We start from the raw sequence: 20,658 nt of genomic DNA, 5'->3' as shown, positions 1-20,658 counted from the left end.
AAGTAACTTTTTTTTTTTATACTTCTCCACAAGGAATATATAAAAGGAAAGAAAGAAAAACTTTGCATATACTATTTTACACTACAGTCTATATTGGCTGTTGTGGAACAGTTTAGGTGGCTGAAACATGTCCATCACAGATGGATCCTCGAACTGGATAAAACTGCCTCAAAATATGTCACATGCTGAAAAGACATCTCACTTATGAAGTCAAAAGTCGAAATTTTTCACTTACGAAATTTGTACTTCCTATCTATTAAATTTTCTACAGAATTCTCAAGCAGAAACTTTAAACATCTGTAAAAGTGAGGACATTGACCGTAACAACGACCTAGAAACTCACGTTTGAGATACAAACATCAATTATAATTCACATTCATTTTATTTGTCTTAATACAATTTGTTTACTTCATTCATGTTCTCTACTTAATGAAAGTACATCTGCTTCTAGATGGACACTCTGCAGATCAAAGTGCCTGGCAGAGGGCTCACCGAACCACCTTCACAATTTTCTATCATCCCAATCTCGTACAGCGCACGGAAAGAACGAACACCTACATCTCTAAGCACGAACTCTGATTTCCCTTAGTTTATCATGGTGATCGTTTTCCCTCTGTAGGTCGGCGTCAACAAAATGTTTTCGCATTCGGAGGACAAAGTTGGTGACTGGAATTTCATGAGAAGATTACTCCTCAACGAAAAACGCCTTTGTTTTAATGATGTCCATACCAAACTCTGTCTCACCTCAGTGACACTCACTCACCCATATTTCGCGATAATACAAAACGTGCTGCCCTTCTTCGAACATTCTCGATGTACTCCGCCAATACTATCTCGTAAAGATTCCACACCACGCAGCAGTATTCTAAAAGAGAACGGAAAAGCGTAGTATAGGCAATGTCTTTAGTAAGTTTGTTACATTTTCTAAGTGTCCTGGCAATAAAATGTGGACTTTGGTTTGCCTTCCCCATAAGATTTTCTATGCGTTCCTTCCAATTTAAGTTGTTCGTAGTTGTAAATCCTAGGTATTGAGTTGAATTTACCGCCCTTAGATTTGACTGATTTATCGTCTAACTTTTAGCACTCATGTGAATGACCTCACACTTTTTGTTAGTTAAGGCCAATTTCCAATTTTCGCACCATACTGATATCTTTTGTAAATCGTTTTACAGTAACTTTGCCAGTCGATAAATGACAGCGCCATCTGCAAGTAACTTAAGACGTCTGCTCAGATTGTCTCCCGAATCGTTTCTATAAAAATAAACAGCAAATGGCCTATAACACTACCTTGGTGAACACCAGAAATCACTTCTGTTTTACTTGATGACTTTTCGTCAATTACTACGAACTGTGACGTCTATGACTGGAAATCACGAATCCAGTCACATAATTGAGACGATATTCCATAAGCAGGCAATTTCACTACTAACCGCTTGTGTGGTACAGTGTCAAAAGCCTTCCAGGAATCCAGAAATACGGAATCCGACTAGAGCAGTACGGTCATTTTCAGTCGATACATCTTAAGATGAGGTGACCTTTGTTCGGTTATGTACGCAAAATGTGGAAGGGACTAATTAATGTTTCAATAATAACTTTGCCGGCCGAAGTGGCCGCGCGGTTCTGGCGCTGCAGTCTGGAACCGCGAGACCGCTACGGTCGCAGGTTCGAATCCTGCCTCGGGCATGGATGTGTGTGATGTCCTTAGGTTAGTTAGGTTTAACTAGTTCTAAGTTCTAGGAGACTAATGACCTCAGCAGTTGAGTCCCATAGTGCTTAGAGCCATTTGAACCAATAATAACTTCCTAAGCCGTTGTACATTTGGAAATAAACTTACGTGTCTGCTAAAAACTGATTATTCTTAAACTTAGTTTTTCCCGAAGCTAGCTCCATATGGACTGTTGTTCCTCTGAGCTATGCAGTTATTTGACAATCAACAACTACCTATTTTAACTTTCCTACTTTATAAATCGTGACTGCTTAACGGTTTCTTACAATTTCGTCACAAATGGAGAGTAGCTTCCTTCCAGTATATCAGAAATCGACTTTGTCTTGACACTGTCATTTTTTCAATTTTCTGTCGTTCGTTAGTGACTGCAAAGATTAAGGAGTTATGTTCCGTCCATCCAACTAAATGAATGTCAGCTTTTTGCTAAAAGCGTTTCGCTTCTTTTATTTATGAATCATCGTCAGTGGCCTATATATATATATATGAATATATGAATGCATTATGAAGTGGTTAGGAATACGTTACTATGATGCGTTTTGTCATGTTTTTCATTTGTTTTTCAGATTAGGAGCAACTTTTGTAGCACAAGTTTCTGATGTTAAATTATTGTTTGGTGTTACTTCCAATGTTGCTAGTCCATGTATGTCGTCCTGAAGATGTGTTCACACACACCACACAAACAAAAAACGCAAGGTAAACACACAGCGACAGTAGACAGCACTACATTCTGTAAATACACTCATCTTGATAACACTATGAAAAGTGCAAGTACTGTGGTGTAATGGATAAGAGCGGAAAAAAAGAAAAGCCAAAATCGCCCTGCTGGAGCATGGGGACCGATTGAACGCATTTCCAGGACAACATACATGGACTACCAACATTGTAAATGGTGTTACCATTTACGATAATTTAACATCACAAAACATGTGATACAAAAGTTGTTTCAAATCTGAAAAACAATATAAGAATATGAGAAAACGTAACATAGTAACATATATGTAATCGCTGCATAGTGCATTTATTATATATATAAAAACAAACAAGTATTAGAGGCCACTGAAGATGTTTCATAATAAAAAAGCGAAACCTATATAGCAAAGAACAAACTTCTCTTCATTTAATTGCATAGACGGAACACGCCTCCATGAATTTACCTTCATAGTTAACTTTCATTTCTGAAATGGCTAACTTCCGATTTGCAGTTATCAACTTCAAAACCCGCTGTTTACAAATAAATATTTATTCAGAAGATACCACTGCTGCAGAACGCAGACCCAGGCAGGAGCGACTGCGCGCTAGACACTTTGGCAGTCTAGCAGCTGAACGACCTCCCGCCGACAGAACCCCCCCGATCTCGTCTAACGGCACTTGCCGCTTCCATTCACATAATCACCTTAGCAGAGCGAACACGAGCTTTCCATCTGCACCTCCCACATCGCTGAGTATCGAGTGGCTTCGCCCCAGTTCGAAACGCACTTCTCCATTGCAGCAGACACTGGCTTCTGCAGGACAAGACGATAACCTGATAATTAGTTACTGCAGAATAAACTACGTGGACCTTCTTTCCTTTCTTCACTATCCACAGTTATTTATATTACATAATTAGTTGCATTAATCCTCCTGGTTACTCATAGAAATCAGTGTAAGAGGTGTTCGATGAGTGATGCAACACACTTGTTTTCCGAAAGCATGTTGGTTTTACTTAGAACTCTAATACAGCGTGTTATTCCTCACTCTTTTGGCTACAAAATCTTATTTTTCAGATTAATCTCCGTTCAATGCGACGGAGTTCCGCCACCTTACTGGGAGAGCCTGTGTGTCTGCTTGGTGCCACTCTATTGGTCAACGTCGGAGCCAATGTAACCTTCGCATCACACACGTACTGCTTCCAGTGGAGTGCATCCTTCATTGGGCCAAACAGATGGAAGTCTGTAGGTGCGAGATCCAGGCACACACCTTTCAGTACCCCAATTGGTAGACGATTGCGTTAGCAACACAGTTGTCCAGCTGTGTAGCGAGGTGTTTGACTGTGATCCGTCGATCACTCGAATGAACGTGTCCGCGCGTTCCATCATCGGAGGAGTCTGAGCTGCGGGTGGCCGGCCGGCCAGGGGAGAGCGGATAGATTTGCACGACCTTGTTACGATGACGTCGCTTCGCCCAACGACTCACCGTGCTTCTGTTCACTGCCAGGTCTCCATAGAGATTCTGCAAGCGCTTATGAGTATCTGCAGTGCTATGGTTTTGCGCTAAAAGAAGTTCGATTGCCAGTTCACTGCCTGGAACGGACCTCTGTTTCAGGCGGCATTTTGAAGGCTGTGTCTAATGCCGCCACCTATCGGAGCTTCTTGAAACTGTAGGGGCTGAGGTGGGAACATTCCACGACGTCACTCAACATATTCCACACTTTTTCTCAACTGAAACTAACCGAGAAAAATGTGATGCATTAGCTATTGAATACCCCTCATATTCATGATGTCATGTTGCAAGCTGTTGTTAAATTGTACCTTCACTTTTGCTTACAATTTCTTTTTTATTTTCTAAAGTCGCGAAATAATCCTTGCAGTGAACTTTAAGCAGCCACGATTACTGTAGTGTTATTGTTGTCATCGTCAGTCTAAATAATGGTTTGATGCAGCTCTACATGCTACTCTATCGTTTACAAGCCTATCTCCGAGTAACTACTACAACTTAAATCCTTCTGAATCTGCTTAGTGTATTTATCTCTTTGTCTCCCTCTACGATTTTTACCCTACGTACTTCCCTCCAGTACTAAACTGGTTATCCCTTGATGCCTCAGAACGTGTCCCATAAACCGATCCCTTCTTCTAGTCAAATTAGGTCACAAATTTCTCTTCTCCCCAATTCTATTCAGTAACTCCTCATTAATTACGTGATCTACCCATATAATCTGCAGCATTCCTCTGTAGCACAACATTTCAAAATCTTCCACTTTCTTCTTGTGTAAACTGTTTGTCGTCCACGCTTCACTTCCATAGATGGCTACAAATACTTTCAGAAAAGGCTTCCTGACTCTTAAATCCATATTCGATGTATTGCTATACTATAGCATTTATTTCGATTACCGGTTTCAGCAAACTATATTGCCGTCTCCGACGCTAATGCAATACACTATAACGAATCTTTGGCCATGTGCTCATTATACCTTGTCACATAGTAAAAAGAATTTCAGGAACCGTAGTACACTATGTGATCAAAAGTGACCGTACACCGCCAAAAACGTAAGTTTTCCATGTTAGATGCATTGTGCTGCCACCTACTGCCAGGCACTCCACATCAGCGATCTCAATAGTCATTAGACATCGTGAGAGAACAGAATGTGGCGCTCCACACCACTCATGGACTTTGAACGTAGTCATGTGATTAGGTGGCACTTGAGTCGTACGTCTGTACACACTCCTATACATCCCTAGGTCCACTGTTTCCAAAGTGATAGTGACGTGGAAACGTGAAGGGACAAAATCGTACAAGTCGACCTCGTCTGTTGACTGACAGAGACCGCCAACAGTTGAAGATGGTCGTAATGTGTAATCGGCAGACATCTATCCAGACAATCACACAAGAATTCCAATCTGCATCAGGATCCACTGCAAGTACTATGATAGTTAGGCGGAGGTGAGAAAACTTGGATTTCATGGTTTAGCGGCTGCTCATAAGTCACACATCACGCCGGTAAATGCCAAACGACGCCTCGCTTGGTGCAAGTAGCGCAAACATTGGACGATTGAACAGTGGAAAAACGATGTGTGGAGTGACGAATCACGGGTCACAATGTGGCGACCAGATGGCAAGGTGTGGGTATGGCGAATGCCTGGTGAACGTCTTCTGCCAGCGTGTTTAGTACCAACAATAAAATTCGGAGGCGGTGGTGTTATGGTGTGGTCGTGTTTTTCATGGAGTGGGCATGAGCCCCTTGTTGTTTTGTGTGGCACTGTCACAGCATAGGCCTACATTGATGTTTTAAGCACCTTCTTGCTTCCCATTGTTGAAGAGCAATTCGGGGACCGCGATTGCATCTTTCAAAACGATTGAGCACCTGTTCATAATGCAAGGCCTGTGAAGGGAGTGGTTACTTGAAAATAACATCCCTGTAATGGACTGACCTGCACAGAGTCCTGATCTGAATCCTATAGAATACCTTTGGGATGTTTTGGAACGCCGACTCGTGCCAGGCCTTACCGACCGACATCGATATCTCTCCTCAGTGGAGCACTCTGTGAGGAATGGGCTGCCATTTCCGAAGATACGAAAGTTTTGCAGCACCCCAGTTCCCAGAACTCCTGAAGACAGATGTGGCCTGTGGATATTGTATCATAGACACAGTCCCTTTGACTGTTCAGAGACCTCACTAAACCCATCCAAAGATGTAATCAGCCATGCATGAGCAGCGCCTATTAGACAGAGGGGGTCATCATTTCCAGTCATTCCACAAGGAAGGAGGTACACGGCTTATGTTGTCTGTAGTTCAACCATGCCTAGACGGTCATTACAGCGGTTCGATCGCGTCCGCATTGTTACTTTGTGCAAGGAAGGACTCTCTACAAGGGAAGAGTCCAGACGTCTCGGAGTGAACCAAAGCGACGTTGTTCGGACATTGAAGAGATACAAAAAGACAGGAACTGTCGGTGACATGGTTCAAATGGCTCTGAGCACTATGGGACTTAACAGCTGAGGTCATCAGTCTCCTAGACTTAGAACTACTTATACCTAACTAACCTAAGGACATCACACACATCCAAGCCCGAGGCAGAATTCGAACCTGCGACGGTAGCAATCAGGCGGTTCCGGACTGAAGCGCCTAGAACCGCTCGGCCACCGCGGCCGGCTGTCGGTGAGATGCCTCGCTCAGGCCACCCAAGAGCTACTACTGCAGTGGATGACCACTACCTACGGATTATGGCTTGGAGGAACGCTGACAGTAACGCCACATTTTATAATGCCTTTGTGCAGCCACAGCAAATCGTGTTACGACTCAAACTGTGCATAATAGGCTGCATGGTGTGTTTACCCATCATCTGAAGAAGAGTCATGAAAGTGGACGATGAATGTTAGAATCACAGAAGAAAAAATTGGAATGATCCTTATTTACGTAGAATGTAGGATAAATGTTGAGTCTGTTGTTGCTTTGTACTCCGAGCGTTTTCGAGAGAAAGCTCACCTTCAGTAGATCTTTTACAAGCTTGTAAACGCCTTTATGTCTGATGGCAGCGTAGAGGCCGACAAAAGAAAACGAAGCAAACGTGTTATAGGAGAAGCTAATGAAATGGTTGCACTAGCGGCAGTGATCCACAACCCACGGCTAAGCACCCGACAGTTGCACTACGATTACGGTATATCCGTAGGTAGTATTGTCACAGTACTGCATCTTCATAAGTCTCCTCCATACCACGTGCTACTGCATCAAGTAATTCATGGCGCCGATTTATATAACCGTGTAGTGTTACATGAATATCTATGTCGGTCGAAAAGTAAAAATAGATGTATAAAAACACGCGTTTTCGAATGCAAAATTGTGCCAAAATTTCGAAGCAATCGGCAAAAACGTTTTGGAGATTTAAGCTTTTGAGTCAATGAACATTTATATTTTTATACAGATTTCCCCTATAATTATTAAATATACATTGTACGTGACTCTCCAGTAGGTATACAAAAACACGCACATATTCGAATATAACGTTTTGTCAAAATTTCAGAGTAATCGGTGAACAAGTTTCGGAGATTAAAACATGTATGGCGCTATGGCTCTGCAGTATGTATATAAAAACATTCTCGTATTCGAATGCAACTTTGTGTCAAGCAATGTCGAGTTTGAAACCTGTCGGTGAAGATCTTTCGGGGATAAACGATATTGAACAAACGAACATTTACCTTTTTATTTACATAGGTTGTTATCATTATTCCCAAAATCTGTAACCATAACCATACATTTCTAAACACAGTGAAGTGCATGGCATGGGGTACTCCAATTTTACCGGTTATTAAGGGTTCTTCCTGTTCCATTCACACATGAAGTGCGGGAAAAGTTGTTTAAACTTCTCTTTGTAAACAGTAATTAGTGTAATCTAGTCCCTGTTAGCTCTAAGTGAGCGACACATACGGGGTTGTAATATATTCCTAGACTCACCATTTAAGATTAATTCTCAAAACTTTCTCTGGATAGTTTGGGTCTACCTTCAGCCGTCTCCCAGTTGGGTTCCTTCAGCATCTCCGCGACAAACTGTAATGGGTTAAGCAAACCTTCGCCCATTCTTGCCGATCTTCCTTGTATTACTTGAATTCCTCTGTTACTCCCACTTAGTACGGGCCCAACACACTAATGTTACAGGATGGATCACGCGAGTGTTATGCAACTAATCTCCTTCTACTAATGTGCCATCTATTGTACCTTCACCGTAGCCTATGAAATCCCAATACCATATTTCATGTCCCTACAAAATGCTACACCCTGGTATTTGTATTAGTTACCCCAGTTGATACTCATTTATGTCGTAGTTGAAGAACAAGACGTTTTCTCCGTTTGGTAAGCTGCACAATTTTGCGTTTTTGAGCATTTAAAACCAATTGTCAATCTTTGCACCACTTTGTAACATTATCAAGATCCGACAATATTTGTGCAGCACTTTTTCAGACTGTGCTTCTTTACAGGTACCTATGTCCTAAAAGTCTACGTTTCCTACTGATATTATCTTCGAGCTCGTTATTATATCACATGATCCGGGATGGTTCCAAACCATTTTCCAGTGACACATCTTAGGCACCTGTGGCAATTTGAAAGTGGGGGTGACAAAATGTTCTCATCTGTGGGTGGGCGAAAATGGGGTGTGGTTGGGGAGAGGTGGATAGTAATAAACTGTGATTTCCTCTAATGGTTCTAATGGCTCCGAGCACTATGGAACTTAACAACTGATGTCATCAGTCCCCTAGAACTTAGAACTACTTAAGCCTAACTAGCCTAAGAACATCACACACATCCGTGCCTGAGGCCGGATTCGAACCAGCGACCGTAGCGGTCGCGCGGTTCCAGACTGTAGCGCCTAGAACCTCTCGGCCACAGCGGCCGGCCGCCTGTGATTTCCTCCCTCATAATATAATTTAGGATTAGTGCCTTTACGTGGCGGGTTTAACACCAGATACTTCCCACTACTACGTCACGTGAACCTCGTCGCTCAACAACGCTACGCAGAAGACATCTACATCCACATCTACACGACTGATTTGCAGTTTATGTGCCTCGCAGAAGTTTCGTGGAACCACTTTCATTCTATTTATCTACCGCTCTACTGTCGAACAACGCGCGAGAAAAACGAACACTTAAATTTTTCCGAGCGAGCTCTGATTCTCTAAGAAGTCTTATGGAATATTCCGACGGTTCGTGGAGAAACATAGACACTAATAATTTGAGTACAAGGTAACAGTGTTCCACAATAATATTTATTAGTTCATTGTGATGATGGGTTGAGAAGCCGAATGCCGGTTCATTCCGAACTAATAAATATTATTGTGGAAGATCGATACGTTGTATTCAAGTTATTAATTCTCTTATTACAGTGATCGTTTATCCCTATGAAGGTGGACGTCAACAAAATATTGTCGTATTTGGAGGAAAACGTTTGGAACTGAGATTTCGTGAGAAGCTCTCACGGCAACGATAAACGCCTTTGTTTTAATGACTGCCATCCCAACTCGAGTATAATATCCGTGGCACTCTTATCCCCAGTTTCGCGATGGTACAAAACTAGCTGCTCGTGTTTGAACTTTTTTGATGTCCTCTGTCAATCCTGCCTGATAGGGATCCCACATGGTCAGCACTATTCTAGGAGAGAACGAACAATCGTAGTTTAGGCTGTTCTCTTCGTAGACCTATTGTATCTTGTAAGTGTTCTCCTAATTTAACACAGTCTTTGATTTACTTTCCCCACAACATTTTTGTATATGACCAATCCGGTTTAGGTTGTTCATAATTGTAATTCCTAACCATTTAGTTAAATTGACAGCCTTTAAATTTATTTTGTTTACCGTTGTAATCGAAATTTAACGGGTTCCTTTCAGTATTCATGTCAACGGCCTCACCCTTTTGGTGATGTAAGATCAACTGCCACTTTTCGCATCATACAGACATCTTGTCTAAATCCTTTTGCAATTGGTTTTGATCATCTGATGACTTTACTAGATTGTATTTGACAGCATCATTTGCAAACGGTATTAGATGGCTACTGAGATTGTCTCCTAAATCTTTTATATAGATTAGAAACAGCAGAGGAACTGTAACAATTCCTCGGGGAACACCAGGTATCAGTTTTGTTTTACGCTATGACTTTCCGTCCTTGAATTGAGGCCCTTCTGACAGGAAATCAAGAACCCGGAAGCTGCTTTGCTACACCGAGGATACCTATTTGTGAGTTACTCATGTTGGGAGTAACTTAGAAATTCTGGAATATCTACGTCGTCTTCTCTAGTGAGGGCATTTCGAAAAACTGTATTTAGTAACAACGCTTTAGAGGCACTATCGTCGGCAACATTAAAATCACTAGAGCACAGCGAAGGAATTGATTGTGTCTTTGCTTGTGGCATACTTCACATACGACATATGGCCATAATGAAATTACCGCCGAATTTCCCGAGAGAGTTCCGTCGTGGAAACTGTTGAAATCGTTGTCGCATTGAAGTTCGCGCTAAATTTCGAGCTTCTGGAGAACCTCGCCAATCTTGGTGGTTACGCCTTCTTTTAAATTTGGCATGCTTCTTTCGTTGCTTCTGCAACAGCGATCTGTCATGTTTCGCGTTCCTTGTGGAGCCAGTTCCTTCTCTCATTAATTGATCTGGTATAAAATTATCCCTTGATATCGATTCTATTTTTCTCACTTTAAACCAGACCGCTAGGTTGCGTGAGCACGAGGGTTGTGAGAAAAGTAATGAGGTTGATTTTTCTATCTACCAACGTTTTCGTTTTTTTTTTTTTTTTATCCAAGCAACTATGTTGTCCTTCAAAGTACTTCCCTTCGCCAGCTAGGCCGGCCGGTGTGGCCGCGCGGTTCTAAGCGCGTCAGTTTGGAACCGCGTGACCACTACGGTCGCAGGTTCGAATCCTGCCTCGGGCATGGAAGTGCGTGATGTCCTTAGGTTAGTTAGGTGTAAGTAGTTCTAAGTTCTAGGGGACTCATGACCTCAGTAGTTAAGTCCCACAGTGTTCAGAGCCATTTGAACCATTTCGCCAGCTATTCACAGGCGGAGTCTTTGTTCCAAGTCTTGGCAGCAGCGCTGCAATAAATAGGGCCTTTAACATCTCGCTCACATTCTTTTGAATGTTCTCCAGAGTCCACAAATGACGCTCTTTTAAGACATTTTTCAATTTAAGGAAAGGGAACAAGATTCAAATTAGGTGTACGGGCGGACAGTGAAACAACACGAAATCCTTTTGAGGGCGAAAATTCAGTGATGGAAGTAGCGTTGTGGCATGGGGCGTTGTCCTTATGCAGAATGCAATTCAAAAAAAAAATGGCTCTGAGCACTATGGGACTTAACATCTATGGTCATCAGTCCCCTAGAACTACTTAAACCTAACTAACCTAAGGACATCACACAACACCCAGCCATCACGAGGCAGAGAAAATTCCTGACCCCGCCGGGAATCGAACACGGGAACCCGGGAGTGGGAAGCGAGAACGCTACCGCACGACCACGAGATGCGGGCCAGAATGCAATTGTCTGCAATGTGTGGTCTCACTCGATTCACCGTTTTCCTATGTGTTTGTGAGACACCTTTGTAAAACACTCTGTCGACAGTCTGTCTTGGAGCAGAAAATCTTTATATCGTGATAAGAGCACGGTTTTGTCGGTGTTTGAAGTTGCATGTCACCTCCACCTTCGAGGTGTATTGGGCCTTCCAAAAATGATTTTTGCCAGTGAAATTTTTTGCCTCCCCCCACAACCCTGTTTCAAATTTTAATTTCCTCAAGTCAAGCTCAAAATTTAATGGTATAAATTTGCTCCAAATTTCGTAACACACGACACAAACACAACCTCGCTGACGGTGCTTCCAAAAATCACGTGATGGCTCTACGGAGCTAAAACTAGGACTGAGCACCTGGAAGGGATGCACACACCGGTGTACTGAAGTAGAACCACACAGAGTTGCCAGATCGCTCGCTGTGTTTCTGTTCACCTCGACTGTTACGGTAGGGAGAGCCACAGGTACGCGTCTTGGGACGGCCTTCCTCCCAGCAGTTGGCCGTTGCACAGGTTGGAAGGAGAAGCCATTGTCCGTAGCCAAACTGATTACGCCGCGGCCGACGACGGTGAAAGGAGCCTCCGGTTTCTTGTGGAGCGCGGCTGGGGGCGGCGGCGCCCACAGAAGCCACAGGTCGGCCCTCCCCAGAGCCGCCGGGCGGCGCGGCGGTCCCATAGAGCGCGGGGACACACTGGCTGATTGATGAGCGCGCCTGTAATTAGCTACTGGCGCGAGCCATTGATTGGCCGCTCCGGCAGAGACCGCGCCGCACCGCACCGCACAATCTACAGAGATCCGTGGTCGCGGAGCGCGCTGTCACTGCCGCAGGCCCATGGCGAGAGGCGCCGGACCCACCATCACCTGCCAGTTCATTCCCAGATTCATTACAGAGAGACGTTTTTCTTTCCTCGCTGATACGGCCCACATGATACTCTAGTCAGCAGAAAACTTTGCTCCACCGGCAGACAATCGTCCGATGTTCTTCACTCCATCACGCGTGTTTAACGTATACTGAAGTGTCATTGGATAGCCGTATGCACACATGCAGATGGAAGTACAAAAAGGCAGTGCGTTGGCGTAACTGTCATTTGTACTCCTGTGATTTGAATAGATTTCCGACGTATATGGCCACACGACGGGAATTGACTCACTTTGAACGCCGATTGGTAGTTGGAGGCAGACTCATTGGACATTATACAGGGCTATTACAAATGATTGAAGCGATTTCATAAATTCACTGTAGCTCCATTCATTGACATATGGTCACGACACACTACAGATACGTAGAAAAACTCATAAAGTTTTGTTCGGCTGAAGCCGCACTTCAGGTTTCTGCCGCCAGAGCGCTCGAGAGCGCAGTGAGACAAAATGGCGACAGGAGCCGAGAAATCGTATGTCGTGCTTGAAATGCACTCACATCAGTCAGTCATAACAGTGCAACGACACTTCAGGATGAAATTCAACAAAGATCCACCAATTGCTAACTCCATTCAGCGATGGTATGCGCAGTTTAAAGCTTCTGGATGCCTCTGTAAGGGGAAATCAACGGGTCGGCCTGCAGTGAGCGAAGAAACGGTTGAACGCGTGCGTTCAAGTTTCACGCGTAGCCCGCGGAAGTCGACGGATAAAGCAAGCAGGGAGCTAAACATACCACAGCCAACGGTTTGGAAAATCTTACGGAAAAGGCTAAAATAGAAGCCTTACCATTTACAATTGCTACAAGCCCTGACACCCGATGACAAGGTCAAACGCTTTGAATTTTCGGCGCGGTTGCAACAGCTCATGGAAGAGGATGTGTTCAGTGCGAAACTTGTTTTCAGTGATGAAGCAACATTTTTTCTTAATGGTGAAGTGAACAGACACAATGTGCGAATCTGGGCGGTAGAGAATCCTCACGCATTCGTAATTCAGCAAAAGTTAATGTGTTTTGTGCAATCTGACGGTTTAAAGTTTACGGCCCCTTTTTCTTCTGCGAAAAAAAACGTTACAGGACACGTGTATCTGGACATGCTGGAAAATTGGCTTATGCCACAACTGGAGACCCACAGCGCCGACTTCATCTTTCAACAGGATGGTGCTCCACCGCACTTCCATCATGATGTTAGGCATTTCTTAAAAAGGAGATTGGAAAACCGATGGATCGGTCGTGGTGGAGATCATGATCAGCAATTCATGTCATGCCCACCACGCTCTCCCGACTTAACCCCATGCGATTTCTTTCTGTGGGGTTATGTGTAAGATTCAGTGTTTAAACCTCCTCTACCAAGAAACGTGCCAGAACTGCGAGCTCGCATCAACGATGCTTTCGAACTCATTGATGGGGACATGCTGCGCCGAGTGTGGGAGGAACTTGATTATCGGCTTGATGTCTGCCGAATCACTAAAGGGGCACATATCGAACATTTGTGAATGCCTAAAAAAACTTTTTGAGTTTTTGTATGTGTGTGCAAAGCATTGTGAAAATATCTCAAATAAAGTTATTGTAGAGCTGTGTAATCGCTTCAATCATTTGTAATAACCCTGTATATCGGAAATGGTTGCGGAATTAAATATCCGAGTTCCACAGTGTCAAGAGTGTGCCGAGAATACCAAATTTAGAGCAGCGCAGTGGCCGGCGGGCTTCATTCAACGACCGAGAGCAGCGTCGTTTGCGTACAGTTTTCAATGCTGACTCATAAGCAGCATTGAGTGAAATAAAATAAGAAATAAATATTGGACGTACTAGGAACGTGTCAGTTAGGAGAGTGAGGCGAAATCTGGCGTTAATGGGCTGTGGCGGCAGACGAGCGACGCGAGTTCCTTTGTTGACAGCACGATATCACTTGCAGTCCCTCTCCTGGGCTCGTGACCCTGTCGATTGGTCCCTAGACGACTGAGAAATTGTGGGCTGGTCACATGAACCCCGATTTCAATTGGTAAGAGCTGATGGTAGGGTTCGAGAGTGGAACAGGCTCCGCGACGCCTTGGACCCAAGTTGTTAACAAGGCACTGTGCAATCTGCTGGTGGCTCCAAATTGTGTGGGCTGTGTTCATATGGAATGGGCTGGGTCCTCTGATCCAACTGAACCGATTACTGTTTGGAAACGGCTATGTTCGGTTACTTGGAGACAATCTGCAGCCATTCATGGACTTCATGTTCCCAAACAACGATAGAATTTTTGTGGGTGACAGTGCGTGATGTCATAAGGCACCAATTGTGCGCGACTTGTCTGAAGAACATTCTGGAGAATTCGAAAGAATGATTTGGCCACCTAGATCGCCCCACATGAGTTTCAGCGAACATTTATGAGATATAATGGAAGGGTCAGTTCGTGCACAAACTCTTTCACCAGCAATACTTTCCCAATTGTGGACCGCTTTAGAGACAGTATGGTTCAGTATTTCTATAGGCGACCTCAGCGATTTTTTGAGTCCATGCCAAGTCGAGTTACTCCATTACACCGGCCAAAAGGAGGTCCGACAAGATGTTGGTAGGTATCTTGTGACTTCTGTCACCCCAGACTGAACTTGTGAACCAAAACGTTTGGACCATTTGCTTAATACCATGTTGGTTTCTCTTTAGAAGACAGTACAGTAGTGATTCTGCTTGACAGTGACCAAACAAGCACTCGATCGCTTTCAGGAGATTTGTGGCACTACAAATCTACGGACAGAGTGCCTCCTGCTTGTCGGGAAACGAATATTGAATGTATAGCGTCTGACTTCCTTCACACTTGCCTATACTGAGAGCTTCTGTAACTATCAAAGATCTTGGCTCTGGTGAGAACTCACTCAGTACGAGCCTAACGCTGAAATCTCCTTAAAAGTGCAGTGGTTCATCACATTAATGGCTCTTTTATAAACACGATTTTATTAGGTCGATTTCTTGTTTGTTCTGTACAAATTTTGGAATAGATATTTAACTTCCTGATGAGCTACAGACATGAAACGTTGGACATAGCTCAGAACCCGATGACAATGCAGTATTAACCCTCTTTCGTGTCTAGTGTAGGCGGAGTGCACTTGATGTACCACTGCTATTACCGTCTTGTCCTGTCCCACTTGCAAATGTTTTGTGGTAAGACAGTTCCTGGTAAATCGCAACGACTGAAAAACAGAAAATAATTAGTGAAATTAGAATCATGGTTGCTGGTAAGTCCCAGTGACATACACAAGACTAAGAAACCGAAAATAATTAATTAAATTAGTAACATTTTAATGTAACCCGTTTTTGAAACGGACTAAAATGTATAAAATAACCTCTCCTAGCCCCATACAAGTTCCTAGCCCCATGCACATAGTCTTGAAAATTTGTGTTTGTGAATTTTTGATAGCTATCAAAGTACTTGCAGAATCTAAAACGAAACACGTTGCACTCATTCAACACAGAGCTAAGGCATGAGTAGTTCACCTCGTTACTGTTATCTATTACATGCATCCCACACGCAAAATCGGCTGACCTGCGAAGTTAGAATCATTAAATCGGTTTTTTGTGTCTTTTGTATTCACCTATTATGTGTTCTTGGTGACTAAATTAAAACAATGCATTGTATCACAGTAGCCCTACCACTGGCTGACACAAATCACTAACTTTGGTAAGTTCTATTCTAAATCATAGTTTCTTGGGTTCTGTTCCTCATCTGTTGATAAATCGGTGTTGAACAGTAGTGTAGTAATTTTGTATGGGAAAATCGTATAGTGAGAATGTCTACTGTACACTACGATAAGCATACATCTCAATGGTAATACAGGAGTGTTAATGTGGGTATCGTCAGTTGGTATAGTTCAGTATGATTGTTAACAAGGAGCAAGGCAAGAAGTGGTTTTTATCAGGATAATTTTACAACAAATGGCATTATAGAGCAAAATAAATAGTTATATTTTGTGATTCTGAAGGGGAACATGTGACTTACCTCACAGAACAGTCACGCACGACAGATGGTGAGCACGGCGATAATGTAACGCATAGCACCCAGTTAGATAATGGAAACAGTGTAGTGAATGCAGGAAATGGAAGAAGTCAGACCACTACACGCGTAAGCAGTATCGATAATTCATAATCTGGAGGGAGGAAGAGAGCAGAAGATTGAGCCAAGAAGCGATAGACATCAATCCAGTAGTACCTGGAGAAGTTTCACCAGACAGAACTAGCGAACTGGGAAATGACGGATGCAGACCAATAGATTTTTCAGAATTAATAAGGAATGAAAACAAGGGCATGGGGGAAGAAAATAACACAAGAAAATAAAGACAATGGCGGAGAAGGTACGAAAGAAAATCAGGCACGAATAAAGGACATTTGGAGAAGATGCAACAAGAAATCTGGCAAGAAAACAAGGAGCTGGGGGAAAACACAGAAGGAAATTCGGGAGATAAAGGGAGAAACCAAGAAAACTACAAAATTGGCATGCGAATCAAACACTATAGGTGGAGAAACGGTAAGTGAAGCCAAAAATGCAAAAAGGATAGCATATGAGGCGACAGAAGCGAATAAGAGAACTAATGAGTATAGTTGTGAGGCAGTCTTTAAGACAGCAAAAGAAGTCGAAAAACGGAGAGACATATGGTCGAGAGGTTGGAAGGGGCAACAAGTCTATTAGCGAACAAAACACGCAGATACGATCGAGAGTGAGATGTAGAAGCTCAGTGCAGGATCTGATGTAACCAGCCCAACAAAGATTGCAGAAACGGAGAAATACAGCCACTACCAACCATTAAAAATCAACAGGAAATTACGAATACAGGGATTACCGACATATAAGCTGCGATCTGTACCATTACGCGTACAGTGCAAAAGTTTCCATTGCCAGTGACGGACATACAACAACCTTCTGCTCGTTGCCACCACGGTGCGTCAAATGTTGAAAGAAATACAACAGTGGATGTACCCTACCGAAAGAAGCCTCAGCTCAATCCGTGATCTGTAGACAAAGATCCAGCCCGCTTGATATCGATGGTGGGAACAAATTCAGCGGACACTAATAGCTATCAAACCACCGAGGAACCCTACAAAGCAAGACCAAACACAACGGATGAAACAGACATCTACACCAGACAACCGACGAATTTAACTCCCAATAGAGCAACACAAACAGTCATCAACAGTAATGACTCCAGAAACTCGACAGCTTACGTCAGTACAACGTCAATCCGTACTAACAAGAACCTCAGTAGACCCTCAAGGACATGTGGCGGTACGTCACATAAATTGACGTTAAGAAAAAAGTTTTTTTGCGTGACGTGTGAACAATAAATTATTTCAAGACTGCGTACGTGAGCGCGATGTACAATAAATATTAAAATGTGTAATTATTACCACCAACGTTCACAAACAGCGATGTGATTAACAAAGAACATTTTTTGTCTATAATCTCTGCCTAGTTAAAATGAACACGACCAGAGACAATTGTTTCATTGAACTCTCTCTCCTATTTTGTTTCGTCTAGGGCAAGGCCGCCATTGTATAGCAGTCTGGTATTTAATGTAAATTTGACTGTAATTTAGAAAAATATACTTACAATTGTTATGAGAAAGTGTGTATTATTGACTTAGTGGGCACCTCTCACGATAGTAAACATTAATTATAATTAACAAATTTATTTTCAGAACTTCGTGTTGCAGGGAGCTCATCTCCCCTAGCAGCATTTGATCGGCCATTACGCTGACGATATTTTATAATTAGAAACTCACGTCATAATATTAAATGTAAATGTGAGAGATTTCTCTATTTTGATCTTCCAATAGTTTCAGAGTTAACAGAGTAAAAATAGATTTCATTTATTAATATTTAGAATACTGAATGAGTTCAGTATATTTTAAGTTTGGCCACATAAAGGCAAATGAGATTCCCTCCAGTTTCTCCTTGCAAATAACGAATAATAAATAATGAAAAATACTCCACTCAACGAGCATAACAATATCTCAGTTACTTTATGGAGTTTGGTACCTAATGACCAGTAGGCCCCTGAGAACCAAATTAATTATTACAAGTTGCGCAAAAGCACTCACATTTTCTTTTCAAAATAGCAGCGCTCACGCGAACTATTTATTAGAAGGCGGTGAATCGCTCGTTGTGTTTAAAAAATTATTCGACACGTACCTCGGAATAGCCGATGTCCGAATGTATGTTATCGTGGTATCGGGTTATTTCAAAGTCTCATGCTAGCCCACAATATTTAACAAAGTAAATGATATTGCAGTATTTAATATATATTTATTTTTATTAAGTACTGCGATTAGTAAAAGAAACCAAATATATCCTTGTTCTGCGATGGACATTGACGTAAGTAGCGCCTTCGGAGAGACCATAGTAGAGAGAAATCTACTCGCTGCCCTTATCGAATAAGGGACAAAATGAAAGAGTGGGTGAACAGATAAAATTAGTAATCCTCGTATAAGCTCTTGTAGGTATGGTCGTCTAAGGTGACCAACAGCCCAGCACACAAAAAGGATACAGTAATGTGTATGTGCAATGCAAATGAGATAAGAAACGGAAAAGATGAAGTTTAGCACTTTACCTTCGAATAAAAGGTAGACGGAAGGGCACCTCAGGACGCCAGAAGATTTCCGAAATCTGATCGGACACAGTACGGACAGAAGGAACAGGCCGGGAGGTTCAACAGCTATCTTCTTCTGTGAAACCATGACCCACAAAGACGAAAACTTTCCTCCAAGTGTACTGTTTGATGGCACTACAGTTGCAGCCTGGACGAGCATGGGGCAAATAACCTTTGTCGTGGCGTACTTCAGACGAAATGCCCGAATGCAAGACCAGGATTTTCGACAAACTGTTAGCAACTACTACAAAGTTAATATTGGTGGCGACATTAATACTGGGGTGTAGTCGACAGGCATAGCTCTGGCACCTGCTGTCAACACCACAATGATCCCCCTTACTACCGCATCGCTGGCCTCACCAATGAGACGAAAGTAGCAAGACAGGACCACAGAAGTTACCCGCGCCACCGTCTCGGCGACCTGTATTGAAATAGACCGACACGCGGACACGCAGGCAGTTCCGTGCCAGGCTACGTTGCAGTTAACACCTAGTCCACAGTAAGCAGCGAGAAGAGAATCATGTCCGACGACAACAGAGTTTATCCACGTTGATCTGCTAGTCCTTGCATATGTTTGTGAAATTTGTCTTTGGACAGTTCTGCGAGAAACAGTTTCCACTGAATAGAGTTACCATTGAACAAACAGCGTTACGAGGAAGAGTTGCTATTGAACAGTGTTTCGAGCAATATTACTAACAGCAGTGCACTTCAGCACAAGTTTTAGATTGGTTCAATCCCAGTACATATACTCTGACCCGAAGTTGCTGACAAGAAGATGTTTCATAAGAAAAGATGAGGGTTCGTTTGAATGCGAATAACAATGATGGAAGAAAGATCGCAGCAAAAAAAAAAAAAAAATGAATAAATAAAATACTTCATGTAGAGTAATGAAATTTCGAGAATACATGTCTGTAAATAACATATTTGAGAGACTAACATTGGAAAATCGCAAGTTAATGTCAGCACGAGATAAGCCATTAGAAATGTGAAATACCGGTACATTAGTGACGAGTGTAACCTCCATAATACTCAGTGCAAGTATGCAAAAATCAGTTCATTGTATTGTATAGGTGCTGGACCTCAGTTTGTGGGATGGAGTTCCATACCAGTTGCACTTGGTCAATATAGGGCGGTTAATGCTGTTTCTGGATGACGCTGTAGTTGTCGTCCGGTTATGTCCCAAACTTGTCAATTAGAGACAGATCTGCTGATCTGTAAGACTACGGAGAGCATGTTGAGTTAGGCCCTACAACGGCGGTATATGGGCGATCGTTCTCCTGTTGTGAAACGACTCCTGGAATGTTGTTCATGAGTGGCAGTACATCAGGTCAAATCACCAGACTGATGTACAGATTTTCAGTCAGGGTACTGTGCGATAAACACGAGAGTGCTTCTGCTCTCACGCGAAATCGCATTCTGGAACAAACCTCCAGGTGTAATTTAGTCTGTGTAGCACACAGATACACTACTGGCCATTAAAATTGCTACACGAAGAATAAATGCAGATGATAAACGAGTATTCATTGGACAAATATATTATACTAGAACTAACATGTGATTACATTTTCACGCAGTTTGGGTGCATAGTTCCTGAGAAATCAGTACCCAGAACAACCATCTCTGGCCAAAATAACGGCCTTGATACGCCT

General features: G+C 42.8%; 1 protein-coding gene across 1 annotated transcript in view; it reads right to left on the bottom strand.

The window, feature by feature from the left end:
* LOC124545929 overlaps window positions 1-20,658 on the bottom strand; it is a 67,245-nt gene that overhangs the window by 14,622 nt on the left and 31,965 nt on the right. Inside the window, exon 3 of the mRNA XM_047124889.1 lies at window positions 12,027-12,169. Within this exon, the coding sequence (XP_046980845.1) occupies window positions 12,027-12,169 (143 nt within the window). The remainder of the gene's footprint in view (window positions 1-12,026; window positions 12,170-20,658) is intronic.

Source organism: Schistocerca americana, chromosome 8, assembly GCF_021461395.2.
Source record: "Schistocerca americana isolate TAMUIC-IGC-003095 chromosome 8, iqSchAmer2.1, whole genome shotgun sequence".
Classification (NCBI taxonomy): Eukaryota; Metazoa; Arthropoda; class Insecta; order Orthoptera; family Acrididae; genus Schistocerca; species Schistocerca americana.
The sequence above is the reverse complement of the archived record's forward strand: the minus strand, read 5'-3'. Positions and strand labels throughout refer to the sequence as shown.